We start from the raw sequence: 22,801 nt of genomic DNA, 5'->3' as shown, positions 1-22,801 counted from the left end.
GCCTTCAAAGCCAAATCTTTCATGATGTCCCAGCTGTTAATGTCCCCCCTAACTATTTATTTCTCTTGTTGTATGTTCTGTGTGTATAATTGAATGTGCATACATCATATCCTGTTATACAATGTAAGTCTCTTGAGGGTAAAAAAAGTTTGATTCTTATCTTTGTGTCCTCACTGCTTGAAAACATAATATGTGTTTTATAGATAAATATTTGTTGATTGATTAGGAAAATTTCTGAGAACACACAGCTCCGTTGTGTCTTCTGTATATAATTTATCTTTTTTCCAGGTTCTAGACTTCAAGGAAATTCCTAATTAGCCAGTCTAATTTTATACATCCTTGACCTGACCTGAGATTGTTCAAATCAGATGGAAGTTTATTCAAAGTCCAGACCCATCACTGTCAAAGGAATAACCTACCTTTTCTGAGGAGCTACTATTGTTATTCCTGAAATTGGTAGTTTTCTTGTTCTCCTCATCTTCTTTAGCTCTAGAAGAGATGGAGGGGAAAATGTTCTATCTAGTGAATATGAACAGACCATGTACCAGAGAGAAGCCTGAGAATTCATCTCTTCCAATGTGCCGTCCCATGATGGCATCCCTACTTTCAATATTAATTTAACTTCCACTGAAACATCTAAATCTATGAGAGTGAGTTTATTAACTCATGTGCCAGTCCATCCCATCATCAGATGTCTTTAACTTTTGGGAAGGGAAATTGCAGCCTTTATAAGCAGTCTTTTCATTTTGAGAGAGCTCTGATGATTAGGAAACATTTGCTTAGAATGAACCAGTATCAATTCTTTTACTTAACAGGTCTGTAAAATTCAGGAAGAATGACCTCCCAGAGTCCTGAGAAGTACCTCCCACCCCATCTCTTTCCTCATCAATTCTTTGCACCAGACATGTTCAGATACTCACAGGATTTCCTTACACATGGCACATTTGTTATTATAGGACTTGCCACTAGCATCACGCACAGGATCACTCTCACGGGTACAACTGATACCTCCTTTTTTCCATTCTTCCTGAAATTCAGCACATTGATCCTGAAATAGTGATCAGAAAGAAGTTAAGTCTAGTATAGAACGTGACAAGGAGTATTATTTAATCATTTTGCTAATTCCTGTGATTAGGAAAAAAAATAGCCAAGTTGGTGATTTGGGAATTGTATGAAGTGCCCTAAATAACCCTTGGTGAAGTCTGAGTTTCAGTTTCCTTTCCTGCAAAACAGAGTTAATAATCTACTCTACATAATGTAATTTAAATGATCATAAGATGGTGTTCAGCTTTTAACCTTATGACTGTATGAGAGTGAATTCAGAATTCATATACTCCTGCTCAGCAGGCTCTAAACTGAATTATATTTTCAAATAGCTATGTCAATTGAATACAAAAGATAAACTGACTTTGGTGAAGGATGTCTCTCACCTGGGATTTTCCTGCTCCACCACCCCCGTGGTTGTTTCCCTCAGCATTTTTCCGATCTTCATCTTTCTTCTTTCTATCTTCATCTTCTTTCTGGCTGGAAAGTAAAAAGTGGAAGAGAGATTACAGAGTTGGAAATATGAAATGGAGATAATTGACACATAGACATAGATAGCAACTTTATAATCACTGTCTTTGTTTTGTGGGCTATATTTGGATTTATGGCCACTCTATGAAGAGGAGGAGCATAGAATGGCAGAAAGATCTGGGTCATTTGATCTTGAGGAGCCTCAGTTTTTTTATTTGTAAAATGTTGGCAGTACTTTTACTTCCTATCTTTTCTCAAGCTTAAGAGCCATAAACACTTAGAGAATATCAGTTTAAATGTCCCTTTCTAGTTTTTTTTTTATATACCTTACTGCCCTCCACCATTCTAGGTTCCAACTACACTGACTGCAGATGGAGAGTATGGTTGGATAACTGAGTCTCCATGCTAAGTTCATTTAACTTCTATTAGTCTTAGAGTTCTCATTTGTAAAATGAACTAGATTGACTTTCAAAATTCATTATGTTCCTTGGGAGGTCTTAGGGAGGAAAGATTATTATTAACTTGGATGGAAGATGGATCAGGGAAGACCTCTTAGAAGAAGTGTCCATTCCACCTCAGTAATATTATTTCCACTTTCAGCTACTTCAATACAATCTTCACTGCTACCTTCTAGGACTATTACAACAGTCTACTAATAGGAAACACTACCTCCATTTTTCTGCACTTCATTTCATCTTCCATGCAGCAGTAGACACATGTCCTTATGCAAAGATCTGAACAAAAACTGAATATAATTCCCTATAACTTATCAAGAAAATCTTAGACAATTGTTCAAGAACCACGACAATTGATGATGTTCTGCCTTCATTCTTGAAGTAGACTATGACATCAGCAGGTGATACCATGTCATAACCCTAAAGTGAATCTGAAGGGTGGGTGAGGCATTGCAAAGACACCACCAGCCTCACTTTATCTTTCAGAGTCATCTGGATTCAGTGAACAGATATGAATCAAGATCACTGGAGATGGCCCTGAATGTGAGGCAATCAGGATTAAGTGATTTGTCTAAGGTCACACCGCTAGTAAATGTCAAGTGTCTAAGGCTGGATTTGAACTCAAGTTCTCTGATTCCAGGGCTGGTGCTCTATCCACTGTACCACCTAAGGCACAACCACTAAATCATTCCAGCTTTATCCCTGTTCAGTTCCTTTCCTTCACTTCAGACCAAAGAACTTCTTTCTTCCCCTTGAAGAATCTATATATTATCTTTTCTACATATCTTTGATTATTTCTTCTACTTCTATCTCTTAGCTGAACCAGTTTCTTTCAAGACTTAGTTCAAATTCCACCTTCTGAAGGAACCAGTTCCATCAGCTACTGATACACTTACATTCATCTATCATAAATCTTTATCTATTCTGAATATATCTTGAATGGACTTAGTTATTGATATGTTGTCTCCCCCTTTATAATGTATGTTCTTTGAGGTCAAAGGCTGGTTTTTACCTTTGTTTGTATTCCCAGGACTTAGCACAGTGTCTGAGACTTAGGAAGCATTTAATAAATGCTTTTTTTCTGACTATCTGATCATATAAATGAAAAATTTGAAAACTACAGAGTTAAGGTGCTTTTTTCAGATAACTCTGAAATCAAATCCAGGTACTTTTACTCCAATTCAGTGCTCTTTTACACTATGATCTACTGTGTTACCAGGGGTATTATAAAATTCATACTTTTATTGTTATTTCTAAGATGAAACATGGCATGATGAACAGAGGGCTGGCTTTGGAATCAGGAAGCCTTGAATTCAAGTTCTGCTTCTGTCAATACTGGTTGTGTGATCATGGGCAAATCATTTAACATTTCAATCCCACCCAGATCATTTTTCTTAACTACTTACTTCAGATGAACAGTCAGTCAACATTGGTGGAGAAAGTTTCCATATGGATAGTGCCATATTCCCGGGAAATTTTCAGTTCAGATAAAAATACATACATACAAACATGTATATAAATATATATATATATATATATATATATAGTGTATATGCATGTATGTATCATATATATGTATGTTATATGTATTTTTCTTATTATTTTGTATTACCTTGAAAATCACTAGAGGAGTTTGTTGGTGGGGAGAAGTGGTATAAAAAGTACTGGGAATCAAGTCACTGAGTTTTTGAGTTTTGTCTAGGAGAATAGAAAGCCCCGTGTTTGATGCCTCAAGATTCTCACTATGTCTACTCACAACAAAGCTTTACACATGGCGCACTTGTTGCCATGTGTTTTTCCATCTGGACCCCGGACAGGATCATTTTCTCTGGTACAGAAAAGGTTTCCATTATTCACAAGACTCCGAAATTCATCACATGCATCCTACAAAGAAAAGAGAATAATGGTGATCTTGGTATTTCAGTATATCTGAATGGATTTTAGAATGTCAGTGCTCCAAAGGACCTTAGGACCAAAAACATAGAATATCAGAGCTGGAAGGGAGAGAAGTTCCTATAAAAAGGACCCTAAAGAGGGTATGGTCCAAGTTTGTAATTTTTCAAAGGAAGCTCCTGACACCTGTCAGAACAAAAGTGATCAGCCCAAGGCCATAGGAGTGCTTGATGGAAAAAAACTGGAATAAAACTCAGGTCCCCAAATCTCAGGACTAATAAGCTTTCAACCATTCCATAAGTGTGATGTTGCTCTGAAATTTCCTACCTTTAGCTCAATTAGTGAATTCCAGTGATTCTTCCTTATACAACCACTGGAAGCAGCTGACTGTGAGTCATCAGTGACTGTATTTAAGCAGATACTGAGTTCTCTTTACAATGATTATGATCTAAAGACTACTTCCTAACTTCAAGATTTTTGTTTATTTGTTTGCTTGCTTTGGGGAAAGCGGGCTGTGAAGACTTGGCATTTGAATATCAAGACCTGTGATATAAAAACTGGTAATCCTCTCAATCTGTAAGTAAAAAAATAAAGGTAAGTGGGAGAAGTTCTCATAGGACAAATTAAAAAATTTAGCCTACCTATTGACTGCAAACATAAAAGGAAAAACAATAACAACAGCCTGAAGGTTGACATTGGCTAATCATAAAGCCACACTTGACCTGGAAGAATTATAAAGGAATTGCATAAACTCAATGCATTAGTTTACTTTGTTAAACTGCTTTGTTTTTCCTCCCCTTGCTTTCAGGAGAGGGGAGGGATGGGGGCTACATTCAGAAATAAAGGTGTTAAAAGTAAAAAACTCCTTATAATTTTTAAATGGTTTTATGCTCTATTTGTAGTGGATATCTGTGGTCCTCTAGAAATTCTCCCAATGTTCTCTTATAGGACTCTTTTGTCTGCATGAGCATTGGAGGATTTCTTTTCCATCATCTCTCCCTGGGTTCAGAAATCTACAAAGACATCTATTGTCTAGACTCTAAAGGCTCCCTCAAAGGCTGTTTTTTCAGTGTTGTCTCACATGACTCAGCTTTATCTTTCTGAATTCAATTTGATTCAATATTCATATATTGCACATCTTCCATACCTTATAGTACATTTAGAAATATGCAAATTTGAGATAAGATGTTCCTCTGTAAACTGAGAGTCTAATAGAGGCACAAGACATCAAGAAAAGGTTAATGCATAATATTACATAGTATTTGCATTAGACAGGTTCAAGAAAAGTAATATATGAAGTACAAGTGGGTAATATTGTTACTGACTGGGAATGCGTCACTGTTGTGGAGTGACTGAGTCCACTTCAGATGGACTGAGGACTATGAGAATTATTTCAATAGCTAAGAAGAGAGAGGAAAAGAATATCAGGAAAAGGAGAAAAAATGACCAAAGACAAGGGGGAAAGGTAGTTTGTTCATGTCCTTTGGCTTGAGTGAAGGAAAGGAAGCAAAAAGAGATGAAGCTGGGTGGTGGTGCCTAATAGACATAATCCTTGAATAATGGTGAAATTCACTTCGTAGCAATAGGGAGCTATATTCACTTTTTTGTTCAGATCTTTGCATAGTATAAGTTTACTGCTGCTTGGAAGATGAAATGGAATACAAAGCAAATAAAGGCAGCAAATCCTGTTAGGAGACTGTAGCAAGGTCCTAGAAGGTGGCAATGGGTTGCTTATGGTGAGAATAATATTCCAGAGGTGGAATTGACACTTCTTCTAAGAGACCTTCCATGATTTACTTTCCATCTACATTAATAATATACTCCTAGGACCCTACGTGGAACTTAAGGGATCTTAGAAATCATTCTAGTTCATTATAAATGAACTAAGATCAATAGACTTTAAGAGATTGGTTCAATGTCAGAAATATATTTAGTGGTAAAATAGGGTTTTTGAACCTACAAACTCTGACTAAAAATACAGTATTCGTTTTTACTGTTGTAAAACAGTAACATTGATTATGTCCAAAAGCAAATTCTAGAATGATAGGTCTAGAACTTTCAAGATATTGAGAGGTCATCTAGTCTGATCAACACTCCCCTCAATTCTTCTGCTAATGTACTTACACTTTTACTGTACTGACCTTCATCCATATCTTTGCCAGAGAGAACCAAGAATCTCTCTCTATTTGACCTTTAGACCCTCCCCTTTCTGTGTTGTTGGGATATTCCTATGAAGCAAGAACTATAATATAGTTCTTGGTAGTCATAGTCTAGGGAGACCAGGCTTTTTTAATCAGTCCTTTATACGCAACTTTAGGAGCCACTTAGTCTATAGCTAAATTTTGCTATATGGATAGATAGATAGATAGATGATAGATAGATAAATAGATAGATAGATAGATAGATAGATAGATAGATAGATAGATAGATAGATAGATAGATAGATTACCTTTGTCAGTTAGAATATGAGCTTTTTGAGACTTTTCTTCTATTTGTACTCCGAGAGCTTAGTATGGTGCTTTCTATAAGTATTTTTAAAATGTTTTTTCATTCTTTCATTCCAACTGAGGTATTTGATGTTTTCTGTTTCAGTAACCTGTCCTTCTAGCTCAGAATGTATTTTAAAGTTTCTTCTATCTCCAAGAGTTCATATTCATATATCTAAGCTAATTTTTGGCTCTGATATCCTGTTTCAAGTGAATAATGCTAGTTCTGGAGTCAGAAGATCTGTATACAAATTCTATTTGTGTATAACCTTTTGCAGGTCATTCAACTTCTTTGGATCTCATTTTTCTCATTTGTAAAATAAGGGATTTCAAATTGATAACTTTTGATACCTCTTTCAATTCTAGGTCTGTAATTCTACAAATCCCATTTCTGAATGTCTATATGATTGTCATTTTACTGCCCTGAAACTTAGTTTCTTCATCTGTAAAATGAGTAAATTTGATTTGATGGACTCCAAATCTATGATCTTTCTAATCCTATAAGACCCTATGTTCCATGCTCTAAGTTCTGATGTTTTATATTCTCTGGCTCTATAGTTCCATGAAGTTTCCTCATGGTAGAAAAATCCAAAACTTTGGTCTGTTATTTCTGACTTAACATTATTTGGATAAATACCTTTTGAACTTCTCTCTTCATGATTGCTCTGGATGCTTCAGCAACCTTCTCTCTGGCTTCTTGTTGGCTGAGAGAGAGAGAGAGAGAGAGAGAGAGAGAGAGAGAGAGAGAGAGAGAGAAATAGGGATCATTTTGGGTACAGAACTGCTGTCATAGAAGAAGATTAATCTCTCAATGGTATGTTTAATATTGAAAGAAATGAACAAATATTCCTGGTCCCTAGACCTGGGTTTTGTTGAATTTGACCTAAGGAAAAATTCACAATAATCAAACAAGCATTCATAAGTGCATTCAGAAAGAAATGTCCAGGAGTAAGAATCTAATGTAAGAGCTCTGAGACCCTCATCCATTGAGTATGCCAATGCTTGCTTAGGCAGCACATTTACTAAAATTGGAATGATAAAGAGAAGATTATCATGGCCCCTATGCAAGGATAACATGCAAATTCATGAAGTATTGAATATCCCAGTCCTGAATACTTTCAACCAAACACAATGAACCCCCTTGGCAAAGTGATCAAGGAAAGGGAGTAGAAAATGCAGAGTTGCTGTCTACCAGGACCTCCCTCCTCCCAACTTCCATTCCCCAATTTCCACAAGCTTTTCTGCAGAGCTCTCTTGACTCTCATACTCACAAGAAGGCTTCACACATGGAGCACGTGTTGCCATGCATCTTGCCATCCAGGCCCATGATGGGGTCATTCTCTCGTGTGCAGGCAAGATGACCATCCCTCATGTAGTTTCTGTATTCACTGCACAGCTCCTGTACATGGGTGAGAGAAGAAAAACAGGGCTCATTATTGTTTTAAGTGGTTATTCATATCAAAGTAATTCATTATGTGACAGAGAGAACTTAGTCTGCCTTTTCCAAACAAACTTGAACTCAGGTCCCAGACTCAGAGCCAATTATATTCATAGCCCACTGGACATGATCCAGGAAAGCACTGGAAGTGACTAGAATGGTCATGGAAACTCCTGAGTCTCTCAGGGAACCACTGATCTACTCTTTGCCTCAGTGGATCCTTGACTTGTCTGGCAAAGGATTTCAGCACATTGGAACTATATTTATGGATTATGGATGAATTGAGGTGGTAGATTATGGATGACTTGTTTCATTAGATACATGAAACACAAAGCAAGACCAGACTGCTCTCTGTAATCCCCTAGAAATTTTTTTCCTCCAGAAAAGTCCCTGCCTCTGATGAACCCCAGAAAACTCTTTATCCTAAATCAATTCCCCAACATTAAAACCTCTCAGTGAAACAGAGAAATGCCCCTTCTCAGTTAACCTTAAACCTGGATCACCCTCATCAAACTCTGAATATTTCATTGCTCCAAGGACGTTTCAATCAATTGCACTCTCAGAATAGGCCCAGTGAAGCTTGAGTATATTTCATTACAGGTATAGGAAAATCTTGAAAGTTCTATCCACTATAATTTACTATTCCCTGTCAATTCAGAGTACATTCCCACCTTGCCCCACTGCTTTCCCTGAATTCAAAGGAAATTCTCTGTCCTCTTTGAACTCTATGTCATAATCCACCCTCTACCCATCTCAAAAATTCTCCAGAAAACCAAAAAATAATCATTTGACCTGGTTAGACTCCTATGATTATAATGAAAAATGAAACAAAACCCAATGACTCTGGGGTCAGAAGAATTGGGTTTAAATTCTGCCTAAATCACTCAGTACCCTATGTAGCATTAGGCAAGTCACTTTCCTGGGAGAAAGAAGAAAGAAAAAGAAAGATAGGTAAGAAAGAAAGGAAGGAAGGAAGGAAAGGAGGGAGAGAAGAAGAGAGAAAGGAAAGAAAGCTGTGTTGGGACCCCAGTGGGACAGCTCCTAACAAAAGGAATACCATCACTGACAAAGTAATAGGGTTTTTGAGATATTAAAGTCATTATTAGTAGCAGGGATAATTATTGTTTTTGTCATAATTGCCATCATCATTTACAATTACATAGAATTTTGTGATTAAAAATAACTTTCATATCCTTCACTTCATTTGAGCATCCCAGCACTCCTGTGCATAAGGAAAAGTAATAGTATCCCCATTATCTAGAGTAAGAATTTAGGATAAAAGAAGAATCTAAAAGTTGAGTTGAAATTTTTTCCCAGTCTCTTGACTTTCAGTGCAGGGATCCATCTGTTACATGTATTATGTATAGCAAGGCCTGAAAAGGCATTAAATCTGCAGTTGTAAGATTTAGGTTCAAATCCTGTTTCTGCTTCTCACTACCTGAATGACCTTTGGAAAACCCACAACCTTTCTGATTTAATTTCTGCATGAGTAAAAGGATATAAGTAGATAACATTAATTCTAAGATCCCTTCAATTTCTAAATCCAATTAACTAATGAATAACAAGGATAAAAGCATATTACCTTAACAAGGATAAAAAAAAGTTAACATACATGTATGTGTCTTTGAAAAATCTGCTTAGTAGGATTTAGTCAGAAAGAATTTAAAGATCAACTAGCCAAAATTCCCTCCTTTTTACAGATGAAGAAACTAAAATTGAAAGGACTTAAGCATGCTCACAGTTTAGTAAGTAAAAGAGTCAAGATATGAACCTAGATTCTGACTCCCCATTCAGTGTTTTACTATACTAAACTTCCTTTTGTTTACAAAAGCAGGGTTTGCCCTTTCTAAGATCCAAGGGCATCAAAGGTCATCAGTATTAGAGGTGAGATGCATTTGGTAGAGGCCACCTATGCACTGGTGGTTGTTCCTTATGGGAGGGTCCCCAACAGGTATTAAAAAAATAGCATGTGAAAATAATTACCTGAATTGTTTCTCTCTTAACCTTTTTTTCTGCATCTACTTTTTTCTTCTCTTCTTCTTCCAGTTTGCTGCACATAGGAGAGAATGGTAGAAACTGAACCCAGACCATCATCTTCCCAGGGAATCTCATCTTTGTAACAACCTCTTGCCCCAGGCCAGATATAGCCCTAGTTGTGATTATATCAGGACCAAAAACACTGATACAGCCATGATTGGTACGGCCTAGACCACAATTTCCTTTTTAGTCTTTTCTCACGAAATTTAGAGGTTTAAGAACTAGAGAACTTGATGAGCCATGTGCAGCAGTTTGTTAATTAATTAATTCAATATTTAATGAATAGTGAGATTATCTGAAATGGATAGGATGTCTTAAGAATGGCTAGTACATTTAATCAAGAAACCACTATGACTCTTCCCCCTCTTCCTGTTTGCATGCTCTCTGTTCTATTTTCTGTCTCTCTGAGTTCTGGCCTTCTTTCTCTTCTCATATTCTTCTATTTTGTTTTTCTCTTCTTCTTCCTCCCCTTTTCTCCTCTCTCATTTCTTTTCTTCCCTCACAACCTCTTATGCTTGTCTTTCCTGTCCATTGTTATTTCCCTTCTTTTGTTTCTTATTATAATTATTTAATATATTTTTATGTTTATTTGGATTTTTTAACTATACCAAAGAGTTGTGATGATTATTGTTTTATAATATAGTTTGATATCTGGCAATGTAATGGCTTCAATATTACTACCTTAAAACATAATTTCATAATAAAACTTCTAAAAGAATAACAGTATAATCAAGATGTTATCTATGCATGCAAATATAAATGTATATTAAATACAATATGAAATTTTTATCTTAATGCAAAAAGCAGGAAGTTTGTATATTTTACATATCTTTAGGCAAAAACATTTTAAAATATTGATTTAATTAATTAATTAACAAACTGCTGCTCACGGCTCATCAAGTTCTCTAGTTCTTAAATCTCTAAACAAAAGCAATAGCCAATATTTATAAAGGACTTTAAGGTTGTCAAAATGTTTTACATATATTATCTCATTTGGTCCTCACCAAAAAAGCTCAAACAAAACAAAAACAAAATTATGAGGTAGTTACTGAGTGTATTATGATGACCGTTTTGCTGATTACAAAAAATAAGATACATATAAATGATATCATTTTGATATCTAAAGGGTAGAACAGGGGCAGGAGAGAGAGAGAAATTGAAACTCATATTTTTTATAAACTGTCAAATTTTTTGCATGTAATTGAAAAATATTTAATGAAATAAAAATATATGAAAAGAGAAAAGAAAAATGAGACTGGGAAATTAAATGCATTGTTTGTGGTCCCACAACTAATAAATTTCTTATGTATCATTTGAAGGCAGAAGTCTTTCTAAATCCAAGTCTAAGATGATATCCACTCTACCATATTGCTTTTCAAAGTCAGTGGATTAGCCTCAATGATTCCTAAAGTACCTTCTGATTCTAAATTTCATGGTTTGATTAATTCCTCTACTGCTTTGCACCTCAGTCCACTCATCTATAAAAATGAAATGATGATAATCTCTGTTCTTACTAATGCATAGACTTTTGGGAAAAAAGGCAATCTTTAAATCCTGAAGTGCTATAGGAATAAAAGAATTTTCACAAGAAACTACACAGGTTTTTTGTCACCCTTCTAATAAATAATATCCCTACATTGTTCTCTCCTGGGGCAATTCAGAGTGTACTGCATGTTCTTAGAGGAACTGCCAAAATTTCCTGTCTGCAGGGAATTCACCATTTTTTTGAGTCATCTTAATTCCTATAGAATGCAGAAGTCTGAAGCTTTGATATTGTTAAAACTTTAGGGTCAGTATGGTGCAAAAGAGAAATCTCTGATTCTAATAGCAGGATATCTGAGTTCAGATGAATAAACCATTTAAGTTCTCTGGGGACTTGGTTTCACTGGCTATAAAATGATGAGGTTGTACTGTATGATATCTTAAGTTATTTTGAAGTTCTAGAAGACAACCCTAACTACTATCCAGATTTGTAACTAAGTAGTACTGGGTGTCCTACAAGGAAATGGATTATCACAGTCCTAGATTTTCTCATTGCAGGATGTAATCTTTGCTTTCAGTCAAGTTACCAGAAGAAATGAAGAAACTCTAAGAAGTCTCACCTCATCCCATACCCTAGAAGTTAATCCCTCTTTTTTTCCAATTCTATTTGTAACTCAGCTCATACTCACAAAAACGCTTCACACATAGAGCATGTGTTGCCATGCATTTTGCCATCCAGACCCAGGATAGGGTCATGCTCTCGTGTACAGGCAAGACGTCCATCCCTCATGTAGTTTCTGTATTCACTGCACAGCTCCTGGTCATAGAGGAATAATAATTATAACAACAATAGTAATAATATTCCTATTTCTATAGCACTTTAAAGTTTACAAAGTCTACTTCTCATAACATTCCCATGAGGCAGAGATTAGATGCATTTTTATTTTCATTTTACAGATGAAGAAACCGAGACTCAGAAAAGTTTCCCAACAGTAACAGTAATATAGAAGACTGCATGCAAGTAGATTCTTGTCTCTAAGATTAGTTCTCATTTCGTTATAACAAGCAACCACCCTAGAACCCAATAGTGAGAATTTGATTTTAGACATTTCTTTCTAATCCTAGCCTCCAAGCAACACACTGCAAAGGTGGAATATTTGAAACAGGTTTCCATTTTTTTTTAGGCAAATGGCTTGCCCAAGGCCACACAGCTAGGTAAGTGTCTGAGACCGGATTTGAACCCAGGTACTCCTGACTCCAGGGCCAGTGCGTTATCCACTGTGCCACCTAGCTGCCCCCAGGTTTCCATTTTCAAGAACACCTAAGAGGATAGACAGCTGGACCTTCTAAGTCAGTTCCACTAGTTAACCTTATGTCTCCAGTGATATCCTTGTCTGTTTTTCTGCCACATTCCCCCCACCATTGTAATGAAATATTATTTCAGAAATTAATATTTCTAAGGTGTCATTATTCACTCTCTTTGCTGCATTCCAGAGTGGAAGAAAGAGGCCCTGGGGTTCAAATGCTTGCTTTTCAAAAAACAAAATCTATTTGAGGATACACTGAAGAGATTATGAAGGTGACAGGAATTACCTGCACTGTTTCTCTCTTTACTTTATTTTCTGCCTCCACTTTTTTCTTATCTTCTCTGCTTTTCTTCTCCTCCTCTTCTTCTAGTTTCCTGCATGGAGGAGAGAAAGTCAGAAGTTGAACTACATGCCACCTTGTCTTAGAGAACTGGGTTGGAGTATTCCCCTCACTTCTGGTTACTAAATTGCCTAAATTCAGAGCAAATGATCCTTTGTGCCAGAATGTCAGCTCCTTGAGGGCAAGAGCTGTTTTGCTTTGATTCTGCAAAATGTCTGGAATATACTAAGTTTTTCATAAATGTATGTTGATTGCCAGATTGATTTCAGGCAAGATTAAGTCCTTGGTTATATCTTATTTCACTAATGGAGCAATATTAATGAATTGCCACTGTTGTAGGTAAGAGAATAATTTCCTCTTTGTCAAAACAGAGTTTCTAATCAGCTAATTTACATTTTATGTTAATTTATTGACATTAATTGGAAAAAAGTATATACCATTGTGGGAAGAGTTCTGATTTGAAATCAGAATTTGAGCCCTAATTCTGATAAAGGCTATGTTGGATCAGGGACTTGTCCTCTATGAACCTCAGTTTCTTCTTTTATAAATTGGGTATCACATTTATAATAGATAGCCTTGAAAGTTTCTGGGAGGAAAGGTCTAAAAATTCTATAGAAACAGGAGTTAAGTCTTATTTTTAAAATAGGGGTGTTGTGAAGAAAGGACTTTACTAATTTTAAAGTGTTGCAAAATATAAGCTATTGTGTTTTCTGGTATAGCCACTATTTAAAAGTGAACATGATCTTGTCACAAAAAGAGATTATTAATATCTTCATCTCAAAATCCACTCAGGTACTTTCTTAGCCCATGTCTCTCCTGCTTGCCTCTCTGCCTTTCTCTCCCTTTTTTGATTCTGCTCTTTCTTTCTACCTCGTCTGACTTAGAACTCTCTTTTGATCCAGTCAATGTATTGCATACACACACACATAAAAAGTATGCTTCCTTATGTAATGTAAAAAAATGTAGTTTGAGTATTTCATTTTTTCTTTAAAGAAATTTTAAAAGTTAATTAACCCTATCCTTATAGATTGCCTTTAATTGTCATTTGTCTTTTGCTTTTTTCATTAGGTAGATTACCATCATCATCATCATCATAATGTTTGTCCTTCATTTTTGAAGAATACTGCAACATCATGGAGGTGAAGTCATGACAAGCATATGAAATGGATTTCAATGAAGGGGGGCTGTGCAAAGTCACCAGCCTCAGTTTCTCCTCCAGAGTCTTCAGTGGCCAAATATGAATCAGGACAACTGGAGATGGCCCTGGATGCAAGGCAATCAGGGTTAAGTGACTTGCCCAAAGTCACACAGCTAGTAAGTGGAAATTGTCTGAGGCCAGATTTGAACTCTCATCCTCCTGAATCCAAGGCCAGTGCTCTATCCACTATGCCACTTAGCTGCCTGGGTATATCAAGAGCCCTTGACAGAAAGTTTCCCCTATTTCTACCCTAAAGTGACTTCAAAACATGCTGATTTATATACAAATTTACCTTTATATTTTCACCCATATGTAATTTATATACAAATATACCCATATATTTGCGGATTTTCTACTTATTCTTTGGTTATGATTTTATACCTATGAAAAAACCAAATACTTGCCATGCTAATTTGTAGAGATAAACAGAAAGAAGACTTCATTTCAAGGCATTTTCATCTTAAAGATTATGCTCTTGATTTAGATTATTCTATTGCATCTAATTTTCAGATTGCATTTGGAGGGCTTGTTACTAATGAATCTATATTGTTTTGCCCTAACTACTGTAATGAGTTAAAGAGTTTGAAACCAAAAGGAACTTTAGTTCAGAGTGTATCAATGCTAGACAGAGCCTGAGGACTAAGAATATGAAGAAGGAAGAATCATTAGAACATTGTTCATAAGATATGTTGGTTAATTTTGCTAAAATGATCCCCCCTCTTTTTTACTTTGTGTTATAAAGAATGACTCTCTGAAAGGTGAGACTCTCTCATCCCTATCCTTCCCTTCCCATTCCTTAAACCACAGTTCCAGGACTACATACCACCCACCTATATAGATGGAAAATATAGATTAGGTAAAAACTAAATCATTGACAACTCTGTTATTTTTTTTTAAGAACATAGAATGTCAAAGCTGAAGGGAGCCCAAGACAATAGAGAACACAAAATATCTAAACAGGAGAAGATTCATTAATCCAGTTTCATCATTCATTGTATAGGTGAAGAAACAAGATCACATAGTCTGTTTAGTGACAGAATAAGACATCCAACCCCAGGCTACTGACTCTTGATTCTTCTTTCACTAAAACCATTCGAGTTCTTCTAGATCCATCAGGCACCAGGCTAGGTTCTGAATTTTCTGTCACTCCACTTGTTTGAGGGGAGCAGGAGGAGTGTCACCTATATACTCACAAGATGCTGGCGCACATGGAACACTTGTTCCCATGCATTTTGCCATCTGGGCCTCGGATAGGAAAATGCTCCCGAGTGCAAATCAACTTCCCATCCCTCACTTGTTTTCGGAATTCACTGCACAGATCCTATGAAAACCAAAAGGATGCTGCTGGGGTGAAGGTTTCTACTAGTTCCCTCTTCTTCCCCTTTCCAAATAACCCTCTTTTCTTCTTTGCATACTCTGTCCTCCAGTTTGATTTCTTAAATTTCATAGAAGTTAGGGCTGGAAGGATGTTTAAAGATCACCTAATCCACCCTTTCAGTTGACAAATGAGCAACTGGAAAAACATGGTTGTTAGGTAGTTTGCCCAAAGTAATCCATGACATAACTTAAATCCAAGGTCCTGACTCTCAATCCAGATCCTTTCTATTATCCCAGGCAACCTCTTGAGCATTGGAAACCCCCCCCCCCTTCCCTTGTTGGTTCTTAGCACAAATGCCTACCAGCTCTCATGTAGGGTGGGGGAAGGGGGGCAGTGTGGTAAAGTTTATGAGTCAATGTTTAAATTATACCTCTAATATTTATTTACCTCCTGTATGATTTTGAACCTATATGAAAAGTTTGTCCCCTAATCTGTCTGAACTTCATTTTCCTCAGCAGTCAAATAAATAGGGTTCAATTATTTGGTTTCAATTAATTAGTTTCAGACCATGATCATCTGATCAAGCTCTGCCTAGGCCCTGCCCCAGAATCATAGAATAATATAGATACTATCTAGTCTACCTCCCTCATTGTAGAAAAGAAAAAAATGAGGCCCATAGAGATAAAGTGAATATGAATGACAGAGCCAGAATACATGCCTACATTTCCTGACTTCAAGTATAAAGACCTTTCTATTATACTATAGGTATCATGGTGCTGAAGTGTTTTAGTTGATAGTTATGGAAAATGAATGTAAACATGGAAAATATTCACACCATGGAGCAGCCATTAGCTAAAAAAAGGATAAATCACTAAATCTGGAAAAAGAAAAACCCAAGCTTGCCCTCTCAGAAGAGAGGGTGCCTCTACTCTGTTCTGAAACTAATTCTTCCTCCTCTCACCCCTATCATCTCCTTCCTGTTCTTTGAACCTCAATTCCAAAATCTCAAGCCACACACCTTTCCTTATCATCCCACAATGAGTAATATTGATATAGCTACCTTGTCAGCTTCTCTCCTTGTTATTTTGCTGGCTTCAGCTGCCTTTTCTTTGGCTTCTTGTTGACTGCAGAGTGAGAGACAGACAGAGACAGATAGAGACAGAGACAGAGACACACAAAGATAGAAAGACAGAGACAGAGAGACAGTCAGAGGCAGAGAAAGCCAGAGATAGAGGTAGAGACAGACAGAAATAGAAAGAAAAAGACAAAAAAAGGATCAGAACAAATGGTGGAAAATTATTCATGAGGGAATATATAATGTTCAGTAGAATACTGTCTTAGTTAAGATTCACTGCTTAATATTGAAGAAGGGTAGAATCCATATTCCTTCCCTTAGGTTGTGTTTCACAAGCAGTCTGTTTTGATGGAAAGAATGTTAAATTTTAATTTCAAAAACTGGGCACAAATTCTGACTATGTGACGTTACAGAAGTCATTTGCCCTTAACATCATTTTCAATATGTGAAATATGGGATAAAATCTTGACATTACCTGATTCACAGCTGTGTTTTTGTTATTAACTTCCATCTATATAGTGACTTAACATTTACAAAGAACTTTATTCTCAAATATTATTGCATCCGTTTAACGTATAAGGAAATAGGAATTTTAAGAGCTTAACATATTGACCCATCATCACATGGAGAATAAGCAAAGGAGCTGAAACTCAAAAGCAGGTCTTTGACTCCACAATTAGTGCCCTTTTAATTCCACCATTGTTGTTTGAAAGTCTTTTTGTTATCCTGATCCTGTAGACTGAACATTCATTTCTGATAGCCAGGCAATGGCACACTCCCTCCTCCAATAACTGTGCCCCTTTCATAAGTTCCTAACTCAGGACAATACAGTCTATCAGAAGTCCTGGTTGGCATAGTCAAGAATTTTCTCAACCAAAATGGCAAACAACATTAAACAAAAAGCATTGAGGAGAGGAGAGAGAATATGCATAACCATTTGCTAGGCTAAGTATGCCAAGGCAATATTTGTCCAAACTAGGTCTGTTTTTTAGCATTTCCTGAGGTCCCCAAATAAACATATTCCTCACAGATTCAAAGAAGTTATTATTAGACTTTAGAATAACAAAAGGTCAGTAATGGAAGGGGTCTTAGATTATAGATGTCAAAGCTGGAAGATACCTGTTAATATCAGCCCTGAAAAGAAATATATCATAAAATATTAGGATATTACATATGGAAAATTTCAGCTAAATGGAATCTTAACATAGGGGCTGGAAAAAACTTAAGAAGACAAATCACAAAATATTAAGAATTTGAAGGAAACTTAGAACATAGAACATCATATGTCAAAACTGGGAAGGCTCTTAAAGCTTAGAATATAAAATAATGTCAGAACTAAAAAGAACCCTGAGACATAAAAGTCAGAACTGAAGTCACCTTAGAACTTAGAACAGAGACTATCAGAAATGGAAAGAACCCTAGACCACAGAACATGGAATGTTAAGTCTGGAAGGGCTCTTAGCAATCATCTAATTCAGCACCCTCATTGTACTCACAAGAAGACTTCGCACATAGAGCATGTGTTGCCATGCATTTTACCATCAGGTCCCAGAACGGGGTCATTCTCTCTTGTACAGGCCATTCTTCCATTCCTCATATAGCCACGATAGGGACTGCATAGCTCCTATCATGAGAAGGGGGAAAAGCTTGACATTTTCAATTTTGTTTGTTTTTCTACCTGAGCATTTCCATTCTAATTTTTTTTAACTTGATGAAAGGTGAAAAAAAATGGGCCCTTAACTTAAAGAATCTCCAAGTTCTCCAGGAGCTCAATTAAACTTAAACTGTCTCTCTCATTAGTTAAATTACTTTTTTAAAATATGCACTTAACTTGTTTTCCTACTATAGTGAAGTTTTAGCACCTGAGGTCTAAAAAACAGAGGAAGGAGGATAACATGATGCAATTAAAAGAGTTTTAAATTGAATTCCTCTTCTGCCTTTATCCCATATCTGTCGATCTCTAACTGCATACATAGTCTTGGGCAAATCACTTCATTTCTCTGAGACTCAATTTCCTCAGGCAGTAATGCTTGAAGTATCTACTTCCCAAAATTGTTGTGAAAAAAGTTCATTATACATTTTAAAATACTGAAAAAAGATGCAATTATGATAATTGTTGTTGTACAAGCCATACCCCTCTGGGTTTCAATCTCCTTCATTGTAAAATGAGGGGAATTGAACTAGCTAAATCATTTTAAAACTCAACCCTTCTGGTCTATGATTCTTTCAGTGATAATTTCAGGAGATAGATGTTAGTTCAGAGGAAGAAAGGTTCTTCTATCTGGTTCTAGGAAAGGCTTCCTAGCAAAAGTGGCCTTTGAGCAGAACTTTAAGGAGTGGATATGACTTCTGGAACTAGTGACAAGCCATGGGAAGCCTGGAAGGTGGATGATCTTAGCACGGATTTGTAGAGCAGTACCCTACAGTTTGTTTGACTAGAATGTTGGGTATGTGATCAGGTTTGTCTAACCCTTGCTAACAGAATTTTATTGAGCCAGTCTGGAACTTGAGAATGGTGAAATGGAGCAGATCAGAGACAGGGTGCCAGTAATCAAGTAGTAGTTTAATTAATTAATTAAGTTCATGGTGAAGAACAGATTTGTAAATTGGGAATTTTCTTGATTAGGACTCCACTTTGCTGTAAGGAAGGCAGAGAGTATAGATTTAAATCACAAACATGAAGGAAGGGGGCAGGTGGATCACAACATAATCATTTCTTTTTTTTCTTTTTTTTAGGTTTTTGCAAGGCAAATAGGGTTAAGTGGCTTGCCCAAGGCCACACAGCTAGGTAATTATTAAGTGTCTGAGACCCGATTTGAACCCAGGTACTCCTGACTCCATGGCCAGTGCTTTATCCGCTGGGCCACCTAGCCGCCCCAACATAATTATTTCTAAAACTAAAGTGATTTCTCACACAAGTCCATAAGAGTGGGTCAATACAGGTATCCTCAAGTCTTATGGGAATCAAGTTGATTGTTTAGTCTTAGGGATACAATGCTGGGGTTCCCAAGCTTCTGTGATAGGAAAAAGTCACACAATTTTTGATTCACTTCATTTAACAAAAACAGGCACAGTACAACATAGGTATATAAGTATTGTAAAGAATTGATTAATTCCCTCCAAGGGATCACAAAGTGTTGTGGAAAGGCTTCATGATTTTGTAATTAGAGAACTTGATTTGTGATTCTTGTGTGACATTGTATTGATCTTGTGTGAATCACTGTGTGAGCATGGCTGGGTTCTTTTTTCTCTGAGTTTCTGTTTCTTCAACTCTAAAGTGAGAGGTTTATTAAATGATTATCAAGGTCCAACCTGTCTCTAAATTCTGCGACACTATGGATATATATATATATATATATATATATATATATATATATATATATATATATATACATATATAGAGATAGATAGATAGATAGATAGATAGATAGATAGATATATAGATATAGATATATAATTTCATTAATGTTGATGTTCACCCCTGATCTCAAGATGACTTAAATTTAGGACCACAATGAGATCACATCACAAAGTAAGAAGGTCTAATTAGGTGCCTTGTTGTCTCTTACCTTGAATGAGACAGTGTTTGCTGATTCTCTCTTATTCCTTAAATTTTGTTCATTTCTTTCCCTTTCTTTAGCTTCTGCTTGGCTGTAAGGAAGAGAAAGGAAAAAACTCTATTAGGTGTGGAAATACCATTTTCTTCTCCCTCTTGAATATTACTTGTCAGCTCTCATCTCCCAGAAGAATCTTTCAACAAAGATGTTTCCAGTGGGGAAACTGCTGTGTCACAACCCTTCTCCAAACACCACCACTCCAAGGAAAGTCATCTATAATCTAGAGAGAAGCAACTTGTCCCTAGTGGGCAGACCCAAGAACAACAGGGAAAAGTTATAGGTAGACAAAATCTGTCCCAAGCTTAGTGATAGCAACTAGGTAGTAAAATGAATCAAGAGAACTTGGGGTTAGAAAGATCTGAGTGTAAATCCCATAACAGGTACTTTACTGGCTGTGTGACCTTGAGCAAGTTAGTCAACTTAACTTCCATGTGTTCATTTCTTAAATTGTAAAGTGAATTTGAACAGCATCTACCTCATTGGGTTAGTGTGAAGATCCAAATGAGCTAACAAATGCAAAGTACTTTCAAAAATGTGGTGCATTATATAAATACTGGCTTGCATTGTGTTTTGTCCAGCTATTTAATTTGACAAGTTCCTGTCCTGGATGTATTTAATCAGGAAGGCAATGATTTCCTGTCAAGGTTGGTGAATAGGAGATTTCCACCCTAATTCAAGACTGGGCCAGGTCATTTCTTAAATCACTTCTGACTCTCATATTTTGAGGTTTAGAGTCTAAAATTCTGTGAATCTATTATTCTAACAGTGAATTTAAAAAAAATATTTAGAACTGATAAGTATTTAGAGTTCTGTGTTTCTAAGAGTCTAAGAGTGTCAAGGGTATAAGGTGAATGGGAATCCCAGGGTTCTGAGATTATACAGTCCTGAAAGATTAAGATTTGGTTCTGAGTCTTCAGTTCTAAGAATTAGAGTTTTTAGAATTTTGTCTTTCCGAGACACTAAAGTAGTAAAAGTTGGGGCTTGGCAACTGTAGGACAAGCAAAATAGCCTCCTACCTACTTGTTAAACCAACCCCTACACATAGGAGAAACATTAGGACCTTTTCCTGACCTCAGAACTTGAGGACCAGGTGGTAAAGCTAGGTCTGGGGAAACCTTAGAGAAGGGGATTCAGAAGTGTTTCTAGTTTTTTAACTGAGTATGAAAATTTTTCCAAGATGTATGTATATTTGGTATGGGTATTGAGTTGTTACATGCACTGTGAATACAAATACTAGATGCAAATTCATATATGAGATGTAGTCCCCTGGACAAGTCTCAGAAAGCATTTATTCATTCAGTCCAACAGACAGGTGAAATATGTGAGTGGACTCAGGCCAAACTTTGGAGACAGTGGATAGTCTACATTCTGTCAGTGGGTGAACCTCCATAATACAGAGTTTAGTCCCATGCTGTGGGCAGATGGGAGTGGGGACAGAACAAGATGACTCTAGATGCAGGTGAAAAAGCCATGTGAATAACTGCTGAAGTAATTCACAGTCATCCTAGTGGAAATGTCTGGGCCTAGAATGACAATGCATGAATAGACATAAATTTGAGTTGACTCAATTCTGAGACAGAAAGGCAAAAGAAACCTAGACTCCAAAGTGCAATGTGAGGGAGTGTTGGGAAGATCTGTAGGAGGTAAATTTGGTTTCTAGTAACACTATGGTTCTGAGAAGCATGAAGAACCTGGTGGGAGTCAATCCAAAATAAAGGAAACAGAATCAAGAGAACTATCCTCAATTACTACAATGACTCAAATGGAAAGAACAAGAAAAAGGAAAAAAACACCTTTAATGCTATTATAATTTAATGACAAAAAAGCTAGGTTCCAGAGTCTAGAAAATGCACTTCCCTCCTTTCTTTGCAGAGATAGGAGGCTATGACTCCTACCATAACAGTGAAAATACCATCAGTCTTTTGCATCTTTCTAGTTTTTATTCTTCATGACAAGGGACAGACCAAAAGGTAGGAAGGAGGAAACTTTAGATATATGGAAATTAGAATGACTGAAAAGCAAAAGCTAACAATACAAATTAAAATAAAAGTGAAAAGCATCTAAGATTTTAAGATTCTTTGAATATTAGTCCAGAATCCTATCCTGAAATAGTTCCAAAGAACTGCCTCCAGATTCAGATCCCAATATTTGCTTCTAAAGAAAATCACTCAACCCTTGGAAGGATTTACTTTTCCAGGAAAAGAATGTTGCTAGAAAAAGAGAAATCAGTTTTGTCATATTCAAAAGGACTCTCCCCTAGAGAACCTGAATTAGAGCTCCTGTTGTCCCTCTTCATACTTACAAGAAGGCTTTGCACATGGAGCACTTGTTCCCATAGTGCTTGCCATCAAAGCCTTGGATAGGGTCATTCTCCCTGGTACAAAAGAGTCTGCCATCCCTCAATAGGTTCCGGAATTCACTGCATATTGTCTGCAGAAGGAAGACAGATACCTGCCTTTCAGTTTCCTGTTCATTCTTTATATGCATGAGATATAAAGTATATATATATCTCTAATGTACTTACCATTGGAGGCAAAATTAATTAAGAAATAACAGGGAAATTTTCCTCAAACTATACTCTTTTCTCAGGCATTAATAATGTCTCTGCTTTTACAAATCTCCAGTGTTCTCTCTTACCTC

The 22,801-nt window shown here is 36.5% G+C and overlaps 1 protein-coding gene and 1 non-coding gene across 2 annotated transcripts in view; one reads left to right on the top strand and one right to left on the bottom strand.

Annotated features, from left to right (window-relative positions):
* SPINK5 (serine peptidase inhibitor Kazal type 5) overlaps window positions 1–22,801 on the bottom strand; it is a 62,881-nt gene that overhangs the window by 16,434 nt on the left and 23,646 nt on the right. Inside the window, exons 5-18 of the mRNA XM_074212354.1 lie at window positions 22,464–22,591; window positions 20,114–20,195; window positions 18,041–18,168; window positions 16,530–16,593; window positions 15,345–15,472; window positions 12,900–12,987; window positions 11,996–12,123; window positions 9,771–9,837; window positions 7,621–7,748; window positions 6,987–7,053; window positions 3,727–3,854; window positions 1,431–1,524; window positions 921–1,048; window positions 420–489 (exon numbers count right to left, since the gene is read on the bottom strand). Of these exons, the coding sequence (XP_074068455.1) occupies window positions 420–489; window positions 921–1,048; window positions 1,431–1,524; window positions 3,727–3,854; window positions 6,987–7,053; window positions 7,621–7,748; window positions 9,771–9,837; window positions 11,996–12,123; window positions 12,900–12,987; window positions 15,345–15,472; window positions 16,530–16,593; window positions 18,041–18,168; window positions 20,114–20,195; window positions 22,464–22,591 (1,428 nt within the window). The remainder of the gene's footprint in view (window positions 1–419; window positions 490–920; window positions 1,049–1,430; window positions 1,525–3,726; window positions 3,855–6,986; window positions 7,054–7,620; window positions 7,749–9,770; window positions 9,838–11,995; window positions 12,124–12,899; window positions 12,988–15,344; window positions 15,473–16,529; window positions 16,594–18,040; window positions 18,169–20,113; window positions 20,196–22,463; window positions 22,592–22,801) is intronic.
* On the top strand, window positions 7,352–7,454 carry LOC141510526 (U6 spliceosomal RNA). Its single transcript, XR_012474998.1, has one exon. It is a non-coding gene; the product is annotated as a U6 spliceosomal RNA (small nuclear RNA).

The sequence above is a fragment of the Macrotis lagotis genome, chromosome 1 (assembly GCF_037893015.1).
Source record: "Macrotis lagotis isolate mMagLag1 chromosome 1, bilby.v1.9.chrom.fasta, whole genome shotgun sequence".
Classification (NCBI taxonomy): domain Eukaryota; kingdom Metazoa; phylum Chordata; class Mammalia; order Peramelemorphia; family Peramelidae; genus Macrotis; species Macrotis lagotis.
This window is presented reverse-complemented; position numbering and strand designations above follow the sequence as displayed.